This window comes from Ursus americanus, chromosome 2, assembly GCF_024610735.1.
Source record: "Ursus americanus isolate L20-20 chromosome 2, mUrsAme1.1.p, whole genome shotgun sequence".
In the NCBI taxonomy this organism is placed as follows: Eukaryota; Metazoa; Chordata; class Mammalia; order Carnivora; family Ursidae; genus Ursus; species Ursus americanus.
The window spans coordinates 40,588,612-40,612,057 of NC_142128.1; the positions used below are offsets into that span (position 1 = coordinate 40,588,612).

The 23,446-nt window shown below is 48.7% G+C and overlaps 3 protein-coding genes across 11 annotated transcripts; 2 read left to right on the forward strand and 1 right to left on the reverse strand.

Moving 5' to 3' along the window:
- Positions 1–1,010: 1,010 nt before the first annotated feature.
- S100A13 (S100 calcium binding protein A13) lies at positions 1,011–14,607 on the reverse strand. 2 transcript variants are annotated; one of them, XM_045783851.2, is made up of 3 exons: positions 14,474–14,607; positions 7,925–8,091; positions 1,011–1,527 (listed from the first exon to the last, which is right to left on the reverse strand). In XM_045783851.2, exons 2-3 carry the CDS (start codon positions 8,075–8,077, stop codon positions 1,384–1,386), a joined length of 297 nt encoding a protein of 98 aa, XP_045639807.2. In that variant the 5' UTR covers positions 8,078–8,091; positions 14,474–14,607; the 3' UTR covers positions 1,011–1,383. The 2 variants fall into 2 exon arrangements, with proteins under 2 accessions (XP_045639807.2, XP_045639808.2); XM_045783852.2 differs by lacking the exon at positions 14,474–14,607 and adding an exon at positions 8,767–8,924.
- S100A1 (S100 calcium binding protein A1) lies at positions 9,547–13,285 on the forward strand. Its single transcript, XM_045783853.2, has 3 exons — positions 9,547–9,698; positions 11,699–11,851; positions 12,980–13,285. The coding sequence occupies exons 2-3, from the start codon at positions 11,711–11,713 to the stop codon at positions 13,121–13,123; spliced, it is 285 nt and encodes a 94-aa protein (XP_045639809.1). The 5' UTR covers positions 9,547–9,698; positions 11,699–11,710; the 3' UTR covers positions 13,124–13,285.
- On the forward strand, positions 14,447–23,374 carry CHTOP (chromatin target of PRMT1). 8 transcript variants are annotated; one of them, XM_045783842.2, is made up of 7 exons: positions 14,447–14,589; positions 15,221–15,302; positions 16,634–16,787; positions 17,403–17,486; positions 19,363–19,549; positions 20,348–20,485; positions 22,148–23,374. In XM_045783842.2, exons 2-7 carry the CDS (start codon positions 15,238–15,240, stop codon positions 22,351–22,353), a joined length of 834 nt encoding a protein of 277 aa, XP_045639798.1. In that variant the 5' UTR covers positions 14,447–14,589; positions 15,221–15,237; the 3' UTR covers positions 22,354–23,374. The 8 variants fall into 8 exon arrangements, with proteins under 8 accessions (XP_045639798.1, XP_045639801.1, XP_045639804.1 ...); XM_045783845.2 differs by having other exon boundaries at positions 19,366–19,549; XM_045783843.2 differs by lacking the exon at positions 14,447–14,589 and adding an exon at positions 14,691–14,894.
- The last annotated feature ends 72 nt before the right edge of the window (positions 23,375–23,446 follow it).

A 23,446-nucleotide genomic window follows, 5' to 3' on the forward strand; every position in this document is an offset into this window, starting at 1 on the left:
ACACAACCCCTCAAGGAGTCCCAGCCTGGGGCTCCTTCTGGAGTCTCTTGGTCTGAGGGCACTCAGATGGAAGGTTCAATCTAGGATCCTTTTTGGTGTGTGGTAGGGAGGTTGTCTCAGCCTAAATGGAGTAATGGACACCAGACCCCAGCCGTGACAGCAGCTAGAGGCCTCACCCACTGGGCTGCCCTGCCTCTGCTCCCTCTGGTGGCTGGCAGTGCAAACCATACGCCCCTCAAGCCAAGAAGGATGGAGAGAGGGGCACCACCCCCCATCCCACAGTCTTCATACCAGAACCTTGTGTCCATTCTTCTGCTTCACCCCTGCTATGCAAGGAGGGAGAGGAGGGCCTAGTGTTTCCCAGCTGCCCATCCAGAGAGAATCCTAGTTCATCACAGACATTATGGAACATCAACCCAGTTTCACCTATTCTTGTCTTTGTGAGCTCAGCCTTTCCAAAATCTGTCTCCTCATCTCTAATACAGGATTTAAAAATAGCACCTCTCTGGAAGGAAGTGGGCAGGGGGTGGGCTAAACGGGGGACAGGCAAGACGGAGAGCACCTGTTGTGATGAGCACTGGGTGGTGTATGCAAGTGGTGAATCACTGAAGTTTACTCCTGAAATCAATACCACACTATATGTTAACTAACTAAAATTTAAATAAAAATGTGAAAATAAAAGTACCTCCCTCAAAGTGCTGAGAGAATTAACTAACTTAACACAGGAAAAGTGTTTAGTACTGTGCTCAGCACACAGCAAGCCCTCAACACGAGTTTCCTGCTGTCATTATCATCACGACACAAACCCCTGGAATGAGAAAAGTGGGAGCTGTGACCATGCCCCTGAGTCCCAGGAGGCACCTGGCAGAATAGGACTCACTGCACCTGCCCCGGAGACCTGCTCCCTTCCTTCCATATCCTCGCCCACCGGCTACTCACTTATTGAGCACCTACCCTATACAAGACCTGGTGCGAGATGCTGCAGAATTCAAAGACGACTAACATTCCTGGTCCTTAAAGAGCTCATAATTTTTTTTAGTATTTATTTATTTATTTGACAGAGAGCACAAGCAGGGGGAGCTGCAGAGGGAGAGGGAGAGGGAGAAGCAGTCTCCCCGCTAAGCAGGGAGCCCAACACAGAGCTCGATCCCAGGAAACCCGAGATCATGACCTGAGCCGAAGGCGTAGACGCTTAACCGACTGAGCCCCTCAGGCGCCCCAAGACCTCATAATTCTTGGATCTACTCTCGGGTCGGCACAGAAATTTCCCACTGCCTACTCTCAAAAGAAGAAAGAGGGGTAGGGTGGGAAGAAGAGGCTTTATTTGGGGGGAGTGGGGTTCTGCCTGGCCAGCACCCCCCAGCACCATCCTGGTCAGAGGCTTTACTTCTTCTGGATCTCCAGGGCCCTCTCCTTCCGGATCTCCTTGGCCAGCTCCCCTATCAGTCTCCAGTACTCGTGGAACTTGAGCTCGGAGTCCTGATTCACATCCAAGCTCTTCATCTTCTCATCTAAGGAGCCCACATCCTGAGGAGACACCAAAGGAAAGGGTGGGGTTAGAAGTGAGAGTTCTCAAGACAGGGAGAGAGGAAGGAACTGCTAATCTCCATTCTCTTCATGAAGGACAGCGCTGCCATGCTGTCGGCAATGACAACCTCTCCAAACTGGTCGGTCCGACGGTGGCGGCAGAAGGAGGCAGGGGACCTGACTTGTAGTGTTTGCCAGTGTGTAAATACTCCCACCGTGGCTGATAATGAACCACAAACATGGTGCCCCTGAACTCAGAGCTAAAGAGATGCACACAGTGGGCTCCTGCCTACAGGTAAGGTGGGCTCCAGCACACCACTGCACCTGCGGTTTGCTCAAGGATGCTCGGGGAGCCCGTGTAGCCATGGACCCACTCTGGCCATCCTCAGAGCCTTCTCAGGCCACCTTCCTCCTTCACAGAAAGCTGGACAAATTCACAACCCTAAGCTGCTCATTTGCATAACTCCAGTGTAGTCTCTTTTTTGCCAGTAGCCTGGTTGATCAGAGGAATGGCAAAGACATGGGGTATCTGATTTTGTCCTTGACAAAGTCTCTCATGACAGGCCTGTGAAATCAAAGGATACTGTAAACTGGACCCATGATCAAAGGATCTGTTACTAGACAAACAATCACAACCAAAACATAATCTATGGAACAACGGAGCAATGTCCAGCTAGAGAAGGGTGCCGCGGGCAGAGCCCCATGGCCAATATTTGAGTCAACCTTGCACGAAGGCAGAGAAGGCACGCCGGATCCACAGAGGGGGCAAAGCTAAAGCTAACTCATAGAAAAGCTAAGCAAGGCTTTTGTAAAAGCCACAATCGTGCTTGCTTTCTTTTTAAGATTTTATATATTTACTTGAAAGAGAGAGAGAGCAAGCACAAGTTGGGGGAGAGGCAGAGGGAGAAGCAGACTCCCGCTGAGCAGGGATTCCCAATGTGGGGTTCGAACCCAGGACCCCAGGATCATGACCTGAGCCAAAAGCAGACACTTAACTGACTGAGCCACCCAGGTGCCCCCACAATCATGCTTCATTGTAAAACACTGTAAGCATTGTCAGCGGAAGGCAAAGATGCCCAGCGTAACATTATATGGGGAGGGGGGAAAACACAATTAATCAAGAGAAAGAAATAAAAGGTGTAAGTACTAGGAAAGAAGCAAATTCACCTCTTACTGTATTAGCAATTATATATTGCATACCTAGGAAAAACCAAGAGTGATAATGACTAACCTTTCAACAATCGTAAGCACTTAATAGTGCTGACTGTTCCGAGGCTTCTGCTAAACACAGGACATGCCTTACTCCATTTAACTTCATAATCTGCTGGCACGACGGGGACCTTGCCCACCTTGTTCACCACTGTAATCCCAGTGCCAGGAAGAATGTCTGGCACATAGCAGATGCTTGTTTGTCACTGTAACCCAAAGCCTAGGACGGTGTCAGGACAGGACATAGCAGGTGCTCAATAAATACTGACTGACTAAATACAGGACCAATCCAACAAGGAAGGTATTATTATGAGTCTATTTCACAGATAAGAAATTAAGGCTCAGAAAGAGTAAATGACCAGGGATGACAAGCTAGAATCTGCATTTGAACCTAGATTTTTTGACTCAAAGCTTATGCTCTTATCTACTACTCTGTATTCCCCCCCCCAAAAAAAACCTATTAGAAATTGTAAGCGTCTGGTTACAATATTAACACACAAACCCAATGCTTTTTAGTTGTATGAATATTAACCAGTCAGAAAGTATAAGAAAGATCCTGTTTAAAATAGTAACAATGGGGGCACCTGGGTGGCTCAGTCGGTTAAGCATCTGCCTTCAGCTCAGGTCATGACCTCAGGGTCTTGGGATCAAGCCCCACATCAGGCTCCCTGCTCGGCAGAGAGCCTGCTTCTCCCTCTGCCTCTGCCCTTCCCCCTGCTTGTGCTCTCTCTCCCTCTCTCTCTCTCCTCTCTCTCTCTCGATCTCTGTCAAATGAATAAAATCTTAAAAAAAATAGTAACAAATGAAATAAAGCACTTAGTCATAAATTAAGAAATCTATTAAGCTTTCGTGAAGAAAAATGAACTGAAGAATATGAGAAAACATGAATAGAAAAATGTACCTTTTTTGGGGGAGAAACACTCAATAGCATAAAGATGTCAATTTTCCCTGAAATATAATTTTATATGATCCTAATTAAATATCTACAGGATTCTTTTTTTTTAAGTTTTATTTAATTTTACTTTTTTTTAGTAACCTGTATACCCAACGTGGGGCTCAAACTCACAACCCTGAGTTCAAGAGTCACACGCTCTTCTGACTAAGCCACCCAGGCGTCCCTCTACAGGGTTCTGTTTAACATGATTCAATGTTTCTAAAATTCCTGAGAAACAAACTGTGAGATCCACCAAAAATTCTGAAAAATAAGAATAATAAGAGAGAACCAACCCTACAGGTAACTAAGGCATATTAAAACTACAGTAATTAAATAAAATTGTTACTCAATAAATAATAAACAGATTAATGAAACACAATAAAGAGACCCAAAATACATATGGGAATTGAATAAGTAATAGAGGTGGTATTTCACATCAGCAGGAATATTTTAATAATAACATAAATTGGTTTTTTTAATATATTAAACTGAGGAAGACCTTTCCAAACTTGGAATAAAACACAGAAGCCATTCACTAAAAGTCTGATAGATCTAACTACATAAAAATTTTTTATATTCTGCATGGCAAAAACTACTAAAAATCAAGTCAAAGGACAAACACAGGACAAGTTAGGAGAAAATGTCTGCAATACGTAATAGTCAAAAGGCAAATTTCCTTATTATATAAAGAGCTATAGTAAATCAATATGAAAATCTCTCGAATAAGAGAAATAAGCAAGCAGTTCACAGAGGATTATACACGTCCATCAAAAAAAAATTTTAATGTGCCATTTCATTGAGAATTAAAGAAGTGTAAATCAGAAAAAAGTATCATTTTCACACATTAGATTAGCAAAAACCAAGTCTGATAAGACCTGATTCGGGCAAGGACGCAGGGAAACAGGCTTTGTATTCGGTGTTGGCCTTGCAACCTTGCTGAGGAGGCAAACTGGCAATATCCATAAAAATGAAAAATACACATGCCTTTTGACCTAATATTTCTTTTTTTTTTTTTTAAGATTTTATTTATTTATTTGACAGAGACAGCCAGCGAGAGAGGGAACACAAGCAGGGGGAGTGGGAGAGGAAGAAGCAGTCTCATAGTGGAAGAGCCTGATGTGGGGCTCGATCCCATAACGCCGGGATCACGCCCTGAGCCGAAGGCAGACGCTTAACCGCTGTGCCACCCAGGCGCCCCCCAACCTAATATTTCTACTGCCACACATTTACCCTAGATATTTTCCTCAAGTATGTAAAGATATATAAACAAGAATGTTTGCAAAAGAGAGAAAATGGATATGAAAAACATTCTTCGATAGAAACTTAGCTACATAAATTTGTTAACCTATATACCATATGTATACTGCATCATCTTCTTAAAATAGGAAGTATCCTATACGCATGGTTCCACCTTTTTTTAAGATTTTATTTGTTTATTTGACAGAGAGCATATGCACATGCACGGAAGCAGGGGGAGCAGCAGAGGGAGAGGGAGAAGCAGGCTCCCCGCGGAGCAGGAGCCCCCAGCAGGGGCTGGACCCCAGGACCCCGGGATCATGACCCGAGCTGAAGGCAGACACTCAACCGACTGAACCACGCAGGCGCCCCATGGTTCCATTTTTAAAAAGGTATTTGTAGAACAGTCGGTAAGATGCATTTATTCATTCACGCGCTCAAGAATTCTTACTCTTTTTTCAAACTTTTTTTGTTTTACAGTTTCACTCACTCGATACCTGCTGTAAGTGCTGGAGATAAAACAGTGAGCAGACCGCTTCCCTTCGTGGGGTTCACATTCTTGGTGACATGCAAGTGTGTACGGAAGTAGGTTGTGATGGGAGTGCTGTGGAAGAAACTAAAGGGGGTAAAGGAATAGAGGACAAGGGAGGTGATCTTCGCATTCTGAGGTGAAGGAAGGCAATGCTGAGGATTTGCCATTTGGGCAGAAATCTGAGTTCAGTGAGGAGCAAGCCTAGCCAATACCTAAGAAGTGGGCATTTTGGACCAGGAGAGCAAGTAAGGTTCAGTGCCTTTGCTGCATTTGAGTTTTGCTATAGAGGGGAGCAGAGATGCAAGACACAGCTGGAGCGAGGTGTAGAGCCAAGAGAGAGGGTTGGTTTTTTTCTTTTTTTAAGATGGGAGATATTACAGTATATTGAGAAACCGATCAGAACAATCCAGTGGAGAAGGAAAATTGATGATGCAAGAGAAAGCAGGAGGAACTGCAAGAGTCCAGATTTTAAGTGGTGAGGAAGCGCGGAGTCAGGCAGCAGAGGAGGGACTGCCTCGGGGCAGAGACGGATGCTTCAGGCAACAGGCAGGCAGGGCAAATGCTGCTCTTCTTGGATCTGGGGAGACAGTACATAGGAGTTTCCTAATTGCTCTTATTTTCTCTGAGAGAATTTCTCAGTGAGAGGGAGAATGTGGAAAGAGGGACTGGAGTTTGAGGAGAGAGGAAAAGTTGTAAAATTATCAGCTGAAAGAGCTGGTAAATGAACCAAACTGGGAAATGGGCAGACTGGCAGGCTGTGCCAAGGACCCCCTTGGAGTTTGTGGTCACAGACTTAAGGAGAGACAAGTCAACACTGTGTATCAACTTCAATAAGAAAAATAATAACAATAAAAATAATAAAGTGGGACGAGTCAAGACGACAGCACCTTCTTCTGCGGCCAGATTCAGCCATTGTCACAAGTGCAGAGGCAGAATGGTCCTTGGATTGATTGATTGCGTTGCTGGGTTTTTTTCTTGAGAATGGAAAGTTTTGCTTTATTTTGGATCTGAGAAAGAATGGTAGATTTAATCCTCAAGTTAATGGAGGTGGAATATTGGACTTAACCTGGGTTGAGATTCTGTCAACCAGCACAGGGAGAAACAGAATCCAGGGAGTTGAGGGACTGATTGCGTTGCCGAGCCTTAGAACCCAGCTGAGTGAGAAGAGAACTGAGGACGCGAGGGGATAACACGGGAGAGAACACGTGACAGGGTCAGGACACGGATGGTCCCCATGGAGTCAAGGCAATACCAGAGTGGAGAAACCGAACTGGAAAGGCAGGAAGTGATACTCAGGGAAAAGGAGGCTTGAAACTGAGATTTCGCAGGTGGTACATCAATTTGGTAATGACAAGATCTGAAGCAAGAACAGAGGAGTGGGCTGCTCAGAAGCAGGACAGACTCTCTGCAAGCGAGGGTTTGAAGCAGTTGAGAGCCCCAGGTGTTGGATGAATTTTCTGCGCGCAGACTGAGGACCCCTACGAAAGCAGTGATGAGAAACAGTAAGGCAGGAGCTGAGCTTATAAGGAATGCAAGAAGAAGGGGGGCAGGTTCCAAGGAGCTGTGCATTGTAGGAAGAAGTAACTAAGATCTGGAAGTAGTGACAAAAAGCTAAGAGATCACCTTCTGCATTTCCAGGCCCGGAGGGAGTTGGATTTGGAGGAAAAACCAGTTACTATGTGGCAAGGCTACAGGGAGACTTAAGACTCCATGGGAGTCTCTCGAGTCTCCTGAGTGAAGAAGGGAAAAGTCTGAGAAGTCTAAGAATGCAGGGGATTTTGCAGATGATAGATTGAGTTTCCAATACTTGTTTGTGTGGGGTTTTTTTTTTAATCCATATCCACGCACTTTTCACTTGCCTGTCAATTCTCAGAAAGGATATAAAAGAAACTGTTAACAGCCTGGTACGATCGGGCAGCTCGGAGGGGATGAACTCTGAACTCCTGCTCTGTCCGGCAAGCAGGAGAGGAGGAATGACGTTGTCCGGCACATGACTGAGCGGACTCCCAGAGGGGGTGAGAAGTAGTCAAAGATTACTTACAGCTGCTTCCTTCACTGAGGTTCTGTAGCTCCATGAACTGGGCTACGTTTTTCTTTTGACATACCCCTTTCTACAACTGGGCCTCCGTTTCTATACGTGTCAAGTGAGGAGTTTGGGCTGTGTTTTCTCGTGGCCTCCTTCTAGTGCTGATGGTCTGCAGCTCTCTGGAAGCCACTCTGGGCCCACTCCCATGCTGGGGAGATGAGACCAGAGAGGCACAGAGCAGACACAAACACCCAACAGCACTGCCTGAGGGGAGCACAGAGCCCAGTAACACACCTGCACTCTCACCAACACCTGTCACCAAGCCACATGCACAGTCACCCACGCCCTTCTCCACCACACAGCTGGGCTCATACTACTGTGCCCAGAAACACCACCTCACATCCACAGTGTCCCGCAGCCGCTGCGCTCCAGAATCTCAGGCCCAGAGACCCCCGCCTACCTTGAGCAAGTGAGGCAACTGCTGCGTGGCCAGCTCCCTAAACTCACTGACGCTGAGGCTGCCCTTCCGGCCTTCCTGCCCTGCAAAGGTGAAGAAGGTGGTGACCACTGTCTCGATGGCCGCCTCCAGCTCAGTCAGTGGCTCTGCTGCCATCAGGACTCCTGGGGCTGTAGGACAGGGAAGGAGAGGAAGGGAGAATCAGAATAGACCAGAGTGCCCCCGCCCTGGCACTGCCACCTCAGATCCCTGCCTGGAAGAAGCATTATGGGGAAGGAAGGAGGGGACAGGGATGGAACCTAGGGCACCAGGCAACAGCAGCTCGGTGCAGGTGGGGGAAGGGGTGTTTGCTTCCCGAAACCGCATCCTCTCCAGGTCTGAGCCTGGTGGTCCTTTCCAAGCGTCGGTGTCTTAGGGACCCCTCTGTGGTGGTCCTTCGGTCTGGAGACCCCTCTGACAGGAGGCACTTGGGAGCGGCCCCTCCGCGGCCTTCGGTCCCAAGGGCCCTTTCTTGGAGGCTCATCCGGCCCCAGGGGGTCATGAGGTTGCTTGTCCCCGAAGCTTGTTTGTGCAGGGACCCCGCCCGCCCACACGCGCCGGGTCGCCCCTGCCAGCGGAGAAGCCGGGGGTCAGACAAACTGCCGGCTGCGGTCGGCCTGCGGTCAGGCGGCAGAGACCCGGGGCGGCCGGCTCAGGGTCGAGCCCGCTCCTCCCGCCCCTTCCCGCCGCTCCCCTCCACGAGGACAGCGGCCGAGCCCCCCAACCTCCCGAACCCCAGTCCGAGCTGGCTCGGGGAGGCGCCCGGGGCGGAGGGAGGGGAGGGGCGGGAAGGCCAGGGGACTCACCGCCGCCGGGGGCGGTGGGCGGTGCGTGCAGGAGCCCGGGGGCAGGAGCGAGCAGAGCCCCAGCCCGGCCCGAAGGTGTCCAGCTTCTGCCTGGATGCCGGAGGAAGCAGACCGCCCAGGCCCGCCTCTCGCCCGCCTCCTGCCCCCCAGCATCCGGGCGGGGCGCCCGGGTCCCCCCGCCCGGCCCGGCCCACGCGCGCCCCTCTGCGGGGGGGGGGGGGGGGCGGGAAGGCGCCTCCGGGGCAGACCCCCTCCGGGCACCGGGAGCCTGCCGCCCCGGTCCGCTCTGCATCCCAGCGGCCAGCGAGGGAGCCCTGCCCGGGAGTTAGTCCGAGAAGCACCGCAGACAGGCCCTCGGAATGAGACCCTGAAAAGCACCCTGCAGCCCAAGACCCCCAAGAGGCTCCCACACACAGAGGGGGGTCCCGCTGAGACCTCAGCGGAGGAGGACGTCCCGGAGTGAAATCTCTCAGCGGGGTGTCAGACTACAACTCCCCAGTGAGACTCCCAAGATTAAGGGATTCACTGAGAGGTCCCCCCCACTGAGACCCCTCAGCAGAGACCCTTCCCCCTTCCTGCCAGTGCTGGGTGCGGGTGGGGCAAAGCCTCTCCGTGTCCCTCCCAGGACCTTTCCCACCTCCCTTCCTCCTGGGCCTTGCCTGCTGGGGCCCAGCAGGGAGGGGGGAGGCAACTGAGGCTGGACAAGAGGACACAGGGCAGCCTGTTCTAGCCCAGGAGACAGAGGGCGCCTCTGTCCACTCCTGGCCCCTTGCCCCACTGGGTGTCTGTCTGTGAAGGGGTGGAGCCGGTGGGAAGGGGGGTCAGTGGGGGAAGGACTGAAGACAGGTCTCACCACACAGCTCCCCCCGCTACATTTGCAGACTCTCGTCTGTCTGTCCAGAACCAGCTCCTGCCTCAGGTCCAGGCTGACAGTGAGTACCGTGGGCCATCTGTGCTAGGTCTCTGCGGTGGCCAGCTTGGGGGAAAGGGGACTTCGGCGGGGCTCCAAAAGTCTGGGAACAATAGCACCGTGCTGCACTGAGGGTCTGGGAGGAGTTCGAGTGACAGCAGTTTGGGATTTGGGGGAGACAAGGTTTGGACAGTAGTGTAGGGAAACAAGAGAAGGTCAGAGGGAGGTCTGTGGTGTTCCTCCGAGAAAGAAGAAGCCAGTGGGGAGCCCAGCCACCAAGCTTCCAGGAGATCAAGCCCTCCTCCCACAGAGCCCTCAGGGTACCCTCCCGAGGCTCCCTCAATCTCCCAGGTGCTGAGGAAGGGAACCAGCTCCCACCTTGCTTTCAGCTGGGTAAGACTAAGAAAACAAATGGAACTGTTGCTTCTGTCCCCACCCCCACCACCACCCAGTGTTGCCAAGAGCTCAGGTCCCAAGGAAGTCTGGGGGTGGCAGAGCATGGACCATATGAGATCAAGAGGAGGGGGCATTAGGGTACTGTACCCACTCCCAACTCTCCTTTCACATGCCCTTCCCTTTCTCCTCCCTTTCTTGGCCCAGACTTCCAGACTCCTCTTTCCTTCAAGTCTTTCCCTTTGTTTTCCTGTCTGCCCCATTCCTGACAAAGTCCTCTCCAAACGGCTGCTCAAGGGCTCCAGGCAACGTCTAAGTGCCCCTCCTGGATGGAACCAATAATGGAGCCACCAACAGCCCTTCCTCACAAACACCCTTATCCCTTCCATCAGCCCCGGCTTGGGTTCCATCTCCCCATGTCTCTGTGACAACTGCTTCTCATGTCCAGAGTTCAGGTGACACTCACAAGGTTCCCATTGTAAAGGTGGAATGTCATTTGATCAGGGCCCATTGTTCGGCCCCCCAGGCCTGGGGAAGGACAAGGATACCTGATCTAAGACACCTGAGCTGTCCCCTGAGGCTGTGGAGGGGATAACCATCCCAAGGCCAAAAGAGAGAGGCCTGCTGGCTTGGCAGTCCCCTCTCCTCAACAAACCCCTCCATTTTTCTCTTCTTCTCTCCAGCCCCTTGAATTCAGAGGACATCCTCAGCCTTTTATCTCCAACACATATCAGACCCATTCTCTCACTGCCACTGTCCTCACATCATCCAGGCTGGGCCTAGGCGGGGGAGTGGGCAGCAGCAGGGACAAGGCCCCAGAGCTCTCCTCTCCCCCTCGCTGGGAGCCCTGGCTCTGGGGAAAGGCTCGGTCATTCCTTTCACCCTTCCCACCATCACCCAATGGAAGGCCTGATTCTGCAGAGAAGTAAGAGGAACCACACTAGAGGTAACGGAGGTGTACCCCAGGGAAGCTGAAGTGACCTGTTCAGGAGAGAGCAGAGTTGAAGGACCAAAAGAGGCCCCAGTCTGCTGACGGGAAGCTCAGAGGCAGTTCGATCCCCCTCCCCAGGAAGCCTTGGGCCAGCCACTCTGGCTGCCACTCTCTCCATCAGGCTGGCTGAGGGCACCAGACTGACTCCTTGCTACGGGTAGACCGCAGAGTCACGGCTCTGGAGAATGCAGCCCTCCATGCTCAGCAGCAGAGCTTAGCTGTGCTAGGCAGGCAAGGCAGGGTAAAAATAGAGTCAGCGGAAGCTTGGCAGGGTCCTGTGACCATCCCCGCCTGCCTGCCCCACCCTCCTCAGTGTCCACCCAGGCAGCCAGGAGCCTGCAGAGTCCACTGCAGGCCTCTAGAGCCAGCCCGGCTTCAGCTGCTCTACCTCCATGGCCCCAATTCCTGACTCCCTCTGGCTGGGCTATGGATTGAGCGACACAGAGAACAAGCCTGGATTTAGGCCTGTTTGGGTTCCCACATCATAAAGTCTCAGTGAGAGACAAATTGCAATGTGGCTCTGGTCTCATGGCGATTTCAGGTGAGGGACCAGGGCCAGGTCTGAGGGCTCCCCTCTCCCCAACCCCAGATACCCTGAGCATGGTGCCCAACTTACTTCCATGGTGGGGGGCGGGTAGGTGAGCTGCGCGATGGGCTCTGAGCTGGAGACAGCGATGGAGACGCTCATCAATGTGTTCCATGCCCACTCGGGCAAGGAGGGAGACAAGTACAAGCTGAGCAAGAAGGAGCTAAAAGAGCTGCTGCAGACTGAGCTCTCCGGCTTCCTGGACGTGAGCACAGAGTGGGGGTACAGGGTGGAATGGGTGAGGGGTGGAGGAACAACCGGGGACCTCTCTACCATCTTCCTACCCCACCCCAGCTCAGTCAAATCATTTTCTTCTCTCAGACTTCTCTCCTGGATTTTTCTGGGCTCCCCTACTTCTCCTGGTTCAAGACAAAAATACCCTAATTTGTTAATCACCTGTTAAGTGCCAGGACCCATGCAGATGCATCATTAAAGAAGGCTCACGGTCTAGAAGGGAAAGACTGACACACGAAAGTGAATTATGAACACCAGGAAGTGACCTGTTCAGGAGAGAGCAGAGTTGAAGGACCAAAAGAGGCCCCAGTCTGCTGACAGGAAGCTCAGAGGCAGTTCGATCCCCCTCCCCAGGAAGCCTTGGGCCAGCCACTTAGGAACTACCCAGAGCTTTAACAGGATTGCCGGGAAGGACGTCGGACAGCGGACAGCGCTAACCTAACTGAAGTGGGCTTCTCCAAAGAGGTGGCACTTGAGCCGTGCATTTCCATTGGAATATTATTAGGGTCAGTGTAGACATTTTAGGAGGTATCTGCATGAACAAAAGCCTGGAAGAAAGAACATGGAGCACGCTCAGTAGTTTTGACCAGACTGAAGGATGCAGAAGAGTAGGCTGCAAATGCTGACAGGGGCCCTATAATAAAGAAGCCAGCAGAAAGTACACAAGCTTTGAGGTTTCATCAGGCCTGGGCTCCAGTTCTGACCCTGCCGCTTTCCAGCTGTGTGACTTGGGCACATGATTTAGCCACCAACTGTTAATTTGCTTATTCTCTAGTATGGGAATAATGAAACCTAACTCATACTATATGTGTTAGAATTAACAGTTTTACAAGCCAATCCCTGTAAAGCTTCTGTAGGCACTCGACACATGGTAATCGATGCTGTTATTACTTGGCCTTGTTAAGGGGTTTATTCTGTAGGTGACAGGAGGCCACAAGTGTTAGTTTTAAGGAGGGCCTCACAACAGTCCCATAATTAGCTGTAGTTCTGCCTCTTGCTCATCGCTGCCTCCTTCCTCCCACTCGACCATCCCCCTTGCCCCTGATTCAGTACTATTCATTTCCCTATATACCCACCCCTCCATCTCCTCCCTCCACAGGCCCAGAAGGATGCAGATGCTGTGGACAAGGTGATGAAAGAGCTAGACGAGAATGGAGATGGGGAAGTGGACTTCCAGGAGTATGTGGTGCTGGTGGCTGCTCTCACAGTGGCCTGTAACAACTTTTTCTGGGAGAACAGTTGAGCAGACAGCCCCAGTGGGCAGCGCCCTTCCCCTTCCCCCTGCTTCCCCCTCACCCCACTTTTCCTTCCCTACACTCCTACCCTTGTCCACCCTCCACCAAGGGCGCAAGAGTAGTGGGCCAAGCCTGCAACTCATCTTTCATTAAAGGCTCTTCTCTGACCAGCTGCTGTCTGTCTCCTTTGGGGTCTGGAACTGAGTGAGAAAGTCAAGGTTCCTCACTCCCAATTCAGGAATGCTCAAGGCCCAGAAAAGTAGGTGTTCAAAGTTCCAGCTGCAAAGACAGAAGAATTTCCCTTCAGTCTGCAAAGAATATTTAATGAGGACCTACCACGTGCTGGATATTGTGTAGGAACTGGGGGTGTAGCGGTGCACAAAACAAACACGACCCTTACCCTCACACAGGTAAAGTCCAGTAAAGACGCCAGACCATTAAACATGCACATACAGACCCACGCACACACAAATTCTAGGAAGAAAACGCAAGGATCGTGGTGCACGTGTATGCAGAAGGGTTGAAGATGTGTTCATTCACTCATTCCTCAAACATCTGAGTATTTTTATGTGTACCCAGGTATAAGAAAAATCCTCTGTAGGTCTGCATCAAAACGCACATGACTTGCAGATGGGGAGGACATGGAAGGGGGAGCAGGGACACAAAGACACCCCCATAGGGATTTAACAATATTCAGGACGAGAAAAATAGGCACCGGCATTGGTGACTGGCGCAGGACCAGTCACCCAGGCCTTGGCTGGGGCGTCTAGGGCTTTCCACAACTCGGAGAGAGCCCGCGTCCAGCATCGGGGCCCAGGTCCTAGGGAAGAAGCACCGAGGCAAATCCAGCGTACAGAGCTGTAGATGGTCGCCCTTAGCCTGGGCGGGGCGCCGCGAGGAAAGACAAACATCTTTCTCCCCGAGATCGAAATGTTCTCTGCGGTCCAGGTTACAACCACCCTGTCTAGACCGAGAACATCCACGAGCACTAACCGCGCGCACTGGCCACGCCCCCCCCGCGGCGGGGCGGAGTGTAACGCAGCCCCCACCTTTGCTAAGGCCCCGCCTTCTCCCTAGGGCTCCGCCCCAAACCCCGCGCAGGCGTAGCGCTCGTCTTCTCCCCCACCCAGCTGTGCGCGGATCTGACGTCTGACGTAATTGCGTCGACGCCATTTTAGCCGGTCCCACTCGGCTCTGGGCGTGTCGGCCATTTTGTTTGGGGCACCAAGCGGGAGGAGGAGGCGGCGGCGGCGGCTGTGGTGGCACCGACGCAGGGCAGGAAAGGGCAGTCCGGGCGAGCAGGCGTACCGGCCGACCAGACAGCCGGCCGGCAACAACGAGCTAACCTAGCAACCTACCGCTTACACCTTTGACCAACCGCCCACCAAGTCAACTCAGGTTCCGCCGGGCCCCGGCCCGCGCGCCGCAGCCGTGGTGGCAGCCCCGGGAGGCGCCCTGGCGTCCGTTTCCTTCGGTGCGTCTCCGTGGCGAGGGGGAGTGGCGGGGCGGCACGGCGGGCTCCGGGGGGCGGAGCCGCCGGCGGCGGCGGCGGGGCGGCGAGCCTGACGGGGATGTGGCGGCGTCCGGGTGGGGTCCTCCGGTCGCCCGGCGCTCGCCGAGGCCTCCCCCTCGGTGGTGGCGCCGAAAGTCGCTTTTGACATGGTCCTGCCTGCATCTCGTGTCTCGGTCAGGGGCCCTCGGTGCTGGCTGCGCGGGAGGAGCCGCGGGCCTTCGTCCCGCCCCCTCGGCTGACCCGCAGGCCTCGCCGCGGAGATTGGGGTTCGCTTGGGGGAGGGGTGGATCCGGGTGTCCGTGTGTTTTTGAAAACCCCTCGCAGCCAAGGCTGAAAAGGACGACTCCGAATTACAGGCCAGGTCTGCCATTTTAGGGTTAGGGTAGGTGTTTTCGGCCCTGCGGCCTAGAAGTCGGTTAGTTTGCGGTAACGGTGCTATGAACGTAGGTACCCAGACGGGGTTTAGTGGGACCTTCAGTAGTCACCGATACAGGCCTTTTGTTTTCATTCATTGCTGGGCCGGGCGTTCGATGCCTGTAGAAACGAGGGGTCCTTGCTCTGATTTGCTCATTCTGCTTATTGTCCTTTGTAGATTCTCGGGATTTGAAGATGGCTGCACAGTCAGCGCCGAAAGTTGTGCTAAAAAGCACCACCAAGATGTCTCTAAATGAGCGGTGAGGCAGCCAACAGCAACTTCAGCTCGTTCATAAGAAAACATTACTTAACTTGGCCCTGGGGTCCAATGCACAAAAACCAGTTTTAAACTAAATACCAACAGAAGGCTACAGACCTCTGTTCTTAGTTGCATCTTATGTGGTACGCAAAACAAATTGGGCGGTTGTTTCAAAACCCCTTATCAGTAGATTTTTATGTTAAGCTGTCTGAAATATTTGTCTGGTGGGATGTATTTTAAAAAAGACTCCTCACACCCTCCCTCTTCTTCACATTTTTTTACATTGATACAGGGGTGGTGCAGCGCGGTAGCATGGTACCTTGGCTGCAGTAGGCTTGCTGCCCAGTCCAAGGCCAGCAGTGTTGTGTCTGGCCTGTAAGAGGCAGGTAGCAAGCTGTGAATATGTCCGAAGGCCCTTGAATGCCATTCTTGGGCCTTGTAAGAGGCACTTGCTTTGCTCCATTTCTCTTTCTTTCAATTCTGCTTTTAGTTTGTTTTTGTGTTAGATTCTTTTGCAGTTAAGTGTTTTTCTTTTTTGCGCCATTAAGCTTATTTGACAGGAATAACAGAGGAGTGTCTTCACAAGCTGTTAAGTGATGAAAGTAATCTGATTTTCTCAGAAGTAATCACTTGGAGTTAGGAAAAGTAGTCATTTAAAACTAAGAAGAGTTAAGGTACTTAAAGCAGTTTCTATCTCTGAGAGCTCTTTATTGAGAGCCTTTGACCAGTGATTTTATTTAGTTGATGTTAGACCCCTAAAAGATTCACTTGATATTTTTGCCTTTTCTGAAGCATATGTGCTTCTTACCTCTTAGGGTGTGATATACCGATTCTCCATATTTACATGTTAGTAAGTGAACAAATACATCAGAAAGTAAGACACACTCGTGTAATTTATGTGGGTGTGCTATTTCCATGGGCTGTGAAGGTGCTCCAGTCCTTCCTTATATTTGCCCTACAACGCACCCTCAGTTTCCCCCAAGATTTTGGCTTTCTTTGTTTGTCTTTGAAACTACATTTTCTGTCTTTTGTTGTCCTCATATCTGCTTACTGCGTGTTTTTCATACTTTCCACCTCTTAAAAGCCATTACCTGAGCCCTTGTTACCACTTTTGATTGAATGTGCTGCACTTAGCTGCGTTTCTAAGTTTCTGATTCTTGCAAGTTTGTGGAAGCAGAGGAGTCTTTAACCCACATCAGCCTTGATCTAAGTGTACCACTTTACTTAAAGTTCGTGGGATCTGGAGCTCCTGGTCTAGCAAGCCATGAAAATGCCAATAAATGTTTTGTAATAAAGCTTTTATTTAAACATCCATTCTGTTCGACCTTGAAGCTTTACTAATATGCTGAAGAACAAACAGCCGATGCCAGTGAATATTCGGGCTTCGATGCAGCAACAACAGCAGCTAGCCAGTGCCAGAAACAGAAGACTGGCCCAGCAGATGGAGAATAGACCCTCTGTCCAGGCAGCATTAAAACTTAAGCAGGTGAGAGGATGGGTCTTAATGCTCCAGAAGCAGCTGGTGATCTCTATCAGACAGTCCACTGAGGCTGTCAGGACGTGAAGGATGATTGCAAGGTGGCTCAGGGCAAAAGCAGAAACTTCTCTGGAGGAAAGAGAAGTTCAGAGAATTCCCATTTTAGCAGGTACCAATAAGTAACTTTTTGTTGTCTTTCTCTTTTAGGTAGCTTGCCATCAATGTAGCCTGTTTCTCTGTTATTGTCAATGAGTATTAATCTCTTTTTTTCCTGATCCTTTGCCCGTAAAGTAGATTCACTGGAGTTTACCACAGAGAAATTTTGGGTGACCTTCGGAAAATCCTTTATTTATTCCGTGTTAAATGCCTTAAAAATGAGGGAAATAATTTTATTCTTTGTCCCCCAGCGCAGGAAACCTGAACAGCCTTAGCCAGAGATTTCCAGTGCTAAAATACAGAAAGAGTAGGGTGATCTTCATCTCCACAACACCTAAGTTTTGTCAGTAAAATAGAGTGAGAGCATTGAATAATTAATTTAAGAATTAGTGTGTTCTCTTTCAAACTTCCAGTAAGAGATAATCCTTCTTCAGACCTGAAATAAAACCTGCTCTTTATTATCCATAGACTTTATATGCAAGTCCGGACAGTGGCTGTGGAAGGATATGTCCAAGCTGTGGCTGGGCGTCTGGAGGGCGATGCCATGCAACTGTAAGGACTTTAACTGGTAGCACTGCATGGCTGTGCATAAATTCAGCAGTTAAATATAACACCCTCCCACCCCCACCCTGAACTGTTGGGCTCACTGACCAAAAATAAACAAGGCCTTCTGCTTCAGCTACCTTAAGCCTTGGAGTTCTGTATTTGTCCCTGACTCTGGAAAGCAGTAAAAAGGGCCCCATCATTTTCCAAGAGTAGCTGTTATAAATTGCTGAGGATAAGTCTCTGACACGTCATTCCAAAGGACCTTTCTAGAAGAAGCTTTCAATATAGGCTGGGTAGAAAGTAGCCTCTGGAGTGGAACTTCCTGATAGAACTTTCCACAGTGAAGGAAGTACTCTCTATCTGTTCTCCAGATAATGGTAGCCACTATCCATGAGTGACTATTGAGCACTCAGAATGTGGCTAGTGTGATTGAGGAGCTTTTAAAATTTTATTTACTTGTAATTTAAATAGCCACATGTGGCTAGTGGCTACCTTAGCATACAGCACAGCTCTAGAGTGAAAACTAGATGGTATCGTGACATCTTTAAGCTTGCCAACTGCGTTAGAGACCACTGTTGCTGGCAACAAAGGATTAGGAGGGGAGAACTTCTGAGCACTGTGCATTCTTCTCTGAAGCCTGGATTTTGGGAGAATATACTCAGGATCATCGAACAGAAGGGATTTGTAGAAGGAAGTTCTGACCTAATTGTGTGCTGTCAGGGGAGTAATGCGACAGGCCTTTAAGGTTGGTTATGCGAAGACGCATAATGTTCAGAGCCTGTCCCTCTGATCGGAAGCAGTTTATTCTCTTGTGCTAGAAAGCTAATAATAATAACTCATAGCATGTGGTTGCAAAAAAAAAAAAAAAAGTCACTGGTAGCCAATTACAGGTGAAGCCTGGGGATACACAGAGTTTATTTTCATTCATATTGACTGATGACTTTATAGGAAAATGGGTTTGCTGGGGCCTTGATTGTGTTCAAGGCTACACAGTCACCTTTTCCTTTGAAGCAATTTAATTCGCTGAGATGTGGTCTTAATAGTTTCTCTTTGAGGGACAGATTATTGAAAATCTCCATTAGTGGAATATCCTTAATACGGCCCTGAGTTTTGTGATTGTAGGTCACCTGTCTAAATTCTAATGCAAGTTAGCTTTCTCTCTGGAAATATATTTGAGTGTTTTGAATTAAAGGTTATTGTACTGGCTTAATGGAGCTCTTTGCAAGGAGAGACGTGGAATGAATAGTGATTTAAGAAATGTAAGGAAAGGAGGTTTGACTTTTTTGTGTTTATTTACATCTTAAGGTAAAAAGTGGACCGTCTGGAGATAGATACTCAGAGGAAAAATGGAACACACTGGACTCTTTGACTGAAAAATCAGATCTTGTTTTTAAGTGACAAGAATTCAAATGAACTTATAATTTAAAATATTTCCCAGAGTGTGATGAACTTCCTATGGTGTTTGAGTAAGCCTTTGAAGACAGTGGTAGTCCTTGGGCAAGTATGATCAAATTGTATCATTGTCAACCTGTGGTTCAAAAACAGCAGAATCCAGGATTCGAAACGGAGTCCTTACTAAAACCTAAGTTCCAAGGAGTGGTGTATGGCTTCTGTAGCCAAACTAGTGAGGTAATTTGTATTGATGCCAATGTCACGGGACCGTATTTAGCTTTCGTAATGGCTCTGGATCAGAATTCTGCTTTTTATATACCATGTCCTGAGGCAAAGGCTAGTTTCTGGTTTAGGATCTTTGTGACCCGTACGGCAGGTTTATCTCCCTACACACAGCCATCTCACTTGCTTCTTTTTCTCTGCACTGTGAGTTGTTGAATCCCGCCGGAATGCTTTTTTGATCTCAATCCCCCAACACCTTTTCTTCCAGAAGAGCTTAAAGCAGCGCCTGGGTAAGAGTAACATCCAGGCACGGTTAGGCCGACCCATAGGGACCCTGGCCAGGGGAGCAATCGGAGGACGAGGCCTGCCCATAATCCAGAGAGGCTTACCCCGAGGAGGACTACGTGGGGGACGTGCCACCAGAACCCTGCTTAGGGGCGGGATGTCGCTCCGAGGTCAGTGCCGTGTACCTGATAATTACCGGGCCTACCCCTCCCTTTTCTCTTGGGCTGCTTATGGACATATTTGTTTTAACATCTTGAAGCTTGAATTTGTATTAATATAATTAATAACTTTTGAAATCACATATTTTTAATAGTGCTGCATGTCTTTTCTCGATACCATTCCCTTTCTGATAATGTGCAATGGTGAGAGGCTATGACCTGCGTAATGACAGGTAATTCATGTCATCTCCATTCCGTCTAAACACCCTGCTGCTGCTTGAATCAAAGCACATGCAAGTTCTAGAAATAAGTCAGATCTAAGAAATGTTTGGTCCCTTGGCCTGTATCTTAACTAACCATCTCTTTGCTAGTGAAACACACAGTTATATTTGGAAAAGAGAAGACAAGTTGACCCATAGCTACATGTTACATTTTGGGCACTGTTACACTGTTCCCTGTGTTGTTCTTGTCCCTTGTAAGAATGTATTGAGAGCAGGAACCCTGTCATTTATTTTTAAATCTACCGTAATGCTAGGCACTTAACTGATTATTCAATAGATATTTATTGTATGTACTTACTAATTGATTTAATTCCCAGCTTTTTCCAAAAATGGGTTTGTGGTCAGATTTGTTGAATTGATTGAATAAAGAGCAGTTTGATCTGTTCACACTTGCTGTACAGCTTGCCCCACCCAACCTAAAAATTAACTGAATTAACTCTCATTTAACCCTCACCGCCTTCCTTTGGTTAGAGTCTACTTTGTCTCTCTTGGATTTACCTGCATATACATTGTATGCCTCCTCTCCAAGGTCAAAACCTGCTCCGAGGTGGACGAGCCGTAGCTCCCCGAATGGGCTTAAGAAGAGGTGGTGTTCGAGGTCGTGGAGGTCCTGGGAGAGGGGGCCTAGGGCGTGGAGCTATGGGTCGTGGCGGAATCGGTGGTAGAGGTTAGTCAGCTACCAACTTCAGAGAATAGCTCCCCCTTATTTCTCTCCCTTCAAAACTCAGAGCCACCTTCCTGCACAGCTTCAAGTCATAGACAGGCTTATTTGTTTGTCTTGTTTTGTTTTTTGAAACCGGCTTATTTTCTAAATTCACATGCTGGTAGTGCAAAAAGTCTGTCATGGGTTGTCTAAGAGCCAGTCAGGTACATGTCAGAGCCAGATTATATTCAGTCTTTTTCCAGGTTCCTTGACATTTAAATCGTATTGTTAAAATGACAGGATGGTCAGTTTGAGGTTTTACCTTTCTCTGTCCCTGCCCCCCCACCACCACACACCCCATCCCATAGCTCAGAACCCCACTTTGAGTGTAAGAATAAAGAAGAGGGAGATGTACAGAAGTACAGAAATAAAGCTGAGTTAAAAAGGATGATGAGATTGGAGCTGGATATTGACTTTGAAGCCAAGTAAAGTTAAGGTAAAGTTGTGTCTACAGGAAATCAGAGATGACATTTTTTTTTTTAATCAAGGTAGAAAGCAAGAAGGTACCGAGTCAGTTAACTGACAGACTCTTGTTGATAATGTTACCTTTGAGACTTAGTGATACTTGTCTTGTGACCTCATGACCCAGATGGAAAAGAATTTAATGGTGTTGCTGTCGTTAATCCAAATTTCATGGGAGTTTTCTGATTTTAGAACTTAGTGGAAAACTCTCAACAACACCTGTCCAGGGGGTAGAAAATCTATTCCTGTAGCCCTGTGTATATCTGCTTTGGTCCTTTTATTAGTGTGTGGCGGGTCTTCCATAATTTATGACCTTGAAGTTGCCAAAGGATAATAACTCAGGAAATCTGATAGCCAAGGACTTGTTTTCTTCTCTCCCATTATATTGTTGGCTTAATAAGTGAAGTACAGCTAGTTTGGGTTTCAGGATGAAATAGCACATTTCCAAATTATCTCGACCTGGTTTCTGAGAGAGCATCACAGGGCTGGGGGAGTCTAAAGTAGCTTTTCAGAAAGCTGCATAAGTTTTATTACATGAATTGAAACCACCTCTCAGATCACCAGAATTATAAGGTGACTAGATTCTGAGATAGAATTGGCTGGGACTACTCTAAATAAAATATATTCCCTGTATTCTCACTTTGTTTCTATGTCATGATAATTCCTCAGTCTCCCGATGTGGACTCAGCTCATTAGGTTTAATAAGTTTGAGGAGAGATGAGCTAATTTTCCAGAAAGATCTTCAGTTTAAAAACTTACTTTAAAAACTGTCTAGCCCTACACCCCCGTTCTCTGTGCCCTTGTTACTTCCTCCCTTTCTTACTAAGTGGGATTATCTATAATGTATTTTAATTATGAACTTACAGCGGGTCTCAGACTTGAGATATTTTCTTTGTTTTAGGAGAGGTTAAGATTGTCAGTTATTTTCCCTTTGTCAAGAGAACAAGTCTTTAGCAGTTAGAGATGAGCATGTAAACAGGGATTCATTATGTGTGCTTTCCATGTGTTGCTTTCTACCCAGTGTGTTTCCTGTTTTTCCAGATTTCTCCTCTTTGCCCTGCCCTTTCAGCCTTTCTCAGCTAGGCCCCGCTGCTCTGAGGGGCATTTGCCATAACACCCATTAAACCTACTTGTAACTGTCTCCTTTTTTTCCCCTTGGGCCAGGTCGGGGTATGATAGGTCGGGGAAGAGGGGGCTTTGGAGGTCGAGGCCGAGGCCGTGGACGAGGGAGAGGTGCCCTCACTCGCCCTGTACTGACCAAGGAGCAGCTGGACAACCAGTTGGATGCGTACATGTCGAAAACAAAAGGACACCTGGATGCCGAGTTGGATGCCTACATGGCACAAACAGATCCAGAAACCAATGATTGAAATCTGCCCACCGTTCTGTGAGAGACTCTTGTTCAGAAGTCACCACATCTGTAAATAACCTCGAGATAACAGACGGAGAAGCAACCCGATTGATGCTGGAAGGACCTGTCGTGATAGGCTGCGGACTGACTCGCCGCCAGTTTGTGCATTTAGTGTGTTCCTTTTACTTTTTTGATACTGTGTTGTATGAAACCCTTTTTTCCTCTGACTTGGGATTTGTTTTGTTGTGTTGGGGTCCGTCCCCCCCCATCGCTCTGACTTCTCTTTGAATGTGAATGTGGTGGCCTTGTGGCTGGTGTTCCCTCATCCCACCTGTGCCTCCCTTCATCTGTCATATGCTCTGATGTTCTAACATTTCCTCTCGTCATCTCTGTGTCCCCGTGCAAAAAGCTCTAGAAAGAGCCCATCAGTGTTCCTTCCTGATGCCTAGGTTTCTGAGAGATGGTTTAGTTCTACATGATCTTTAATAGCCTCTTAGAAGTGTTTAGAAAACATGGAGCTCAAAAATGAGTTCTGCCACATTGATACATTAGTGTAGTAAATTAGGGACACTGACATCGCCACAGGGCCACATAGCAGGTTACACGGAGCACTTCTGATTTGATTAAACTTACTTCTGTGTACACTGACACCACATAACGAGTGTGCTGAGTTGGGTGTCTGCACTTTCTACCCTGAAATGAGATGTATAAACTTTGCTCTTGGCTTTTATCATGTCTAAAGAGCTATTGGGTTGTCTTATACCTGCAGTAGAGAGGAAATTGCAGTTTGGTTTGGCAGATGCTTCAGAGAGAGGGACAGAATGATGGCAGATACCTTTTACGAGTCAGAAGTTACCCGTGCTGGAATGCTATTGTCCTTACATTCATCCCAGACCAGTCCTGGGCTTCTCCATTGACTTTGTTTGGCCCTCTTATTTCCCTTTGAAGGTTTCAGTTCAACCATATTCTGTCAACTGTTCAGTTTTCAGTAGAATCTTGTATTTCTGGTTCATCATAACAAGAAATCGTTCTCAAATCTAGTCAGGACTTTTTCTTTTGTTGGGTTCCTTGAAATGCTATCGTCACTATAACAATATCTTGACCTTCCCCTT

Bases quoted from the DNA above. Each gene is read 5' to 3' on its own strand.
- S100A1 (XM_045783853.2), top strand. From the start codon at position 11,711: ATGGGCTCTGAGCTGGAGACAGCGATGGAGACGCTCATCAATGTGTTC. The intron at 11,852-12,979 runs GTGAGCACAGAG...CTCCCTCCACAG, and splicing joins AGCTCTCCGGCTTCCTGGAC to GCCCAGAAGGATGCAGATGC.
- S100A13 (XM_045783851.2), bottom strand. From the start codon at position 8,077: ATGGCAGCAGAGCCACTGACTGAGCTGGAGGCGGCCATCGAGACAGTG. The intron at 1,528-7,924 runs GTAGGCGGGGGT...GTGTCTCCTCAG, and splicing joins AGTTGCCTCACTTGCTCAAG to GATGTGGGCTCCTTAGATGA.
- CHTOP (XM_045783842.2), top strand. From the start codon at position 15,238: ATGGCTGCACAGTCAGCGCCGAAAGTTGTGCTAAAAAGCACCACCAAG. The intron at 15,303-16,633 runs GTGAGGCAGCCA...TCGACCTTGAAG, and splicing joins AAGATGTCTCTAAATGAGCG to CTTTACTAATATGCTGAAGA. The intron at 19,550-20,347 runs GTCAGTGCCGTG...CTCCTCTCCAAG, and splicing joins GGGCGGGATGTCGCTCCGAG to GTCAAAACCTGCTCCGAGGT.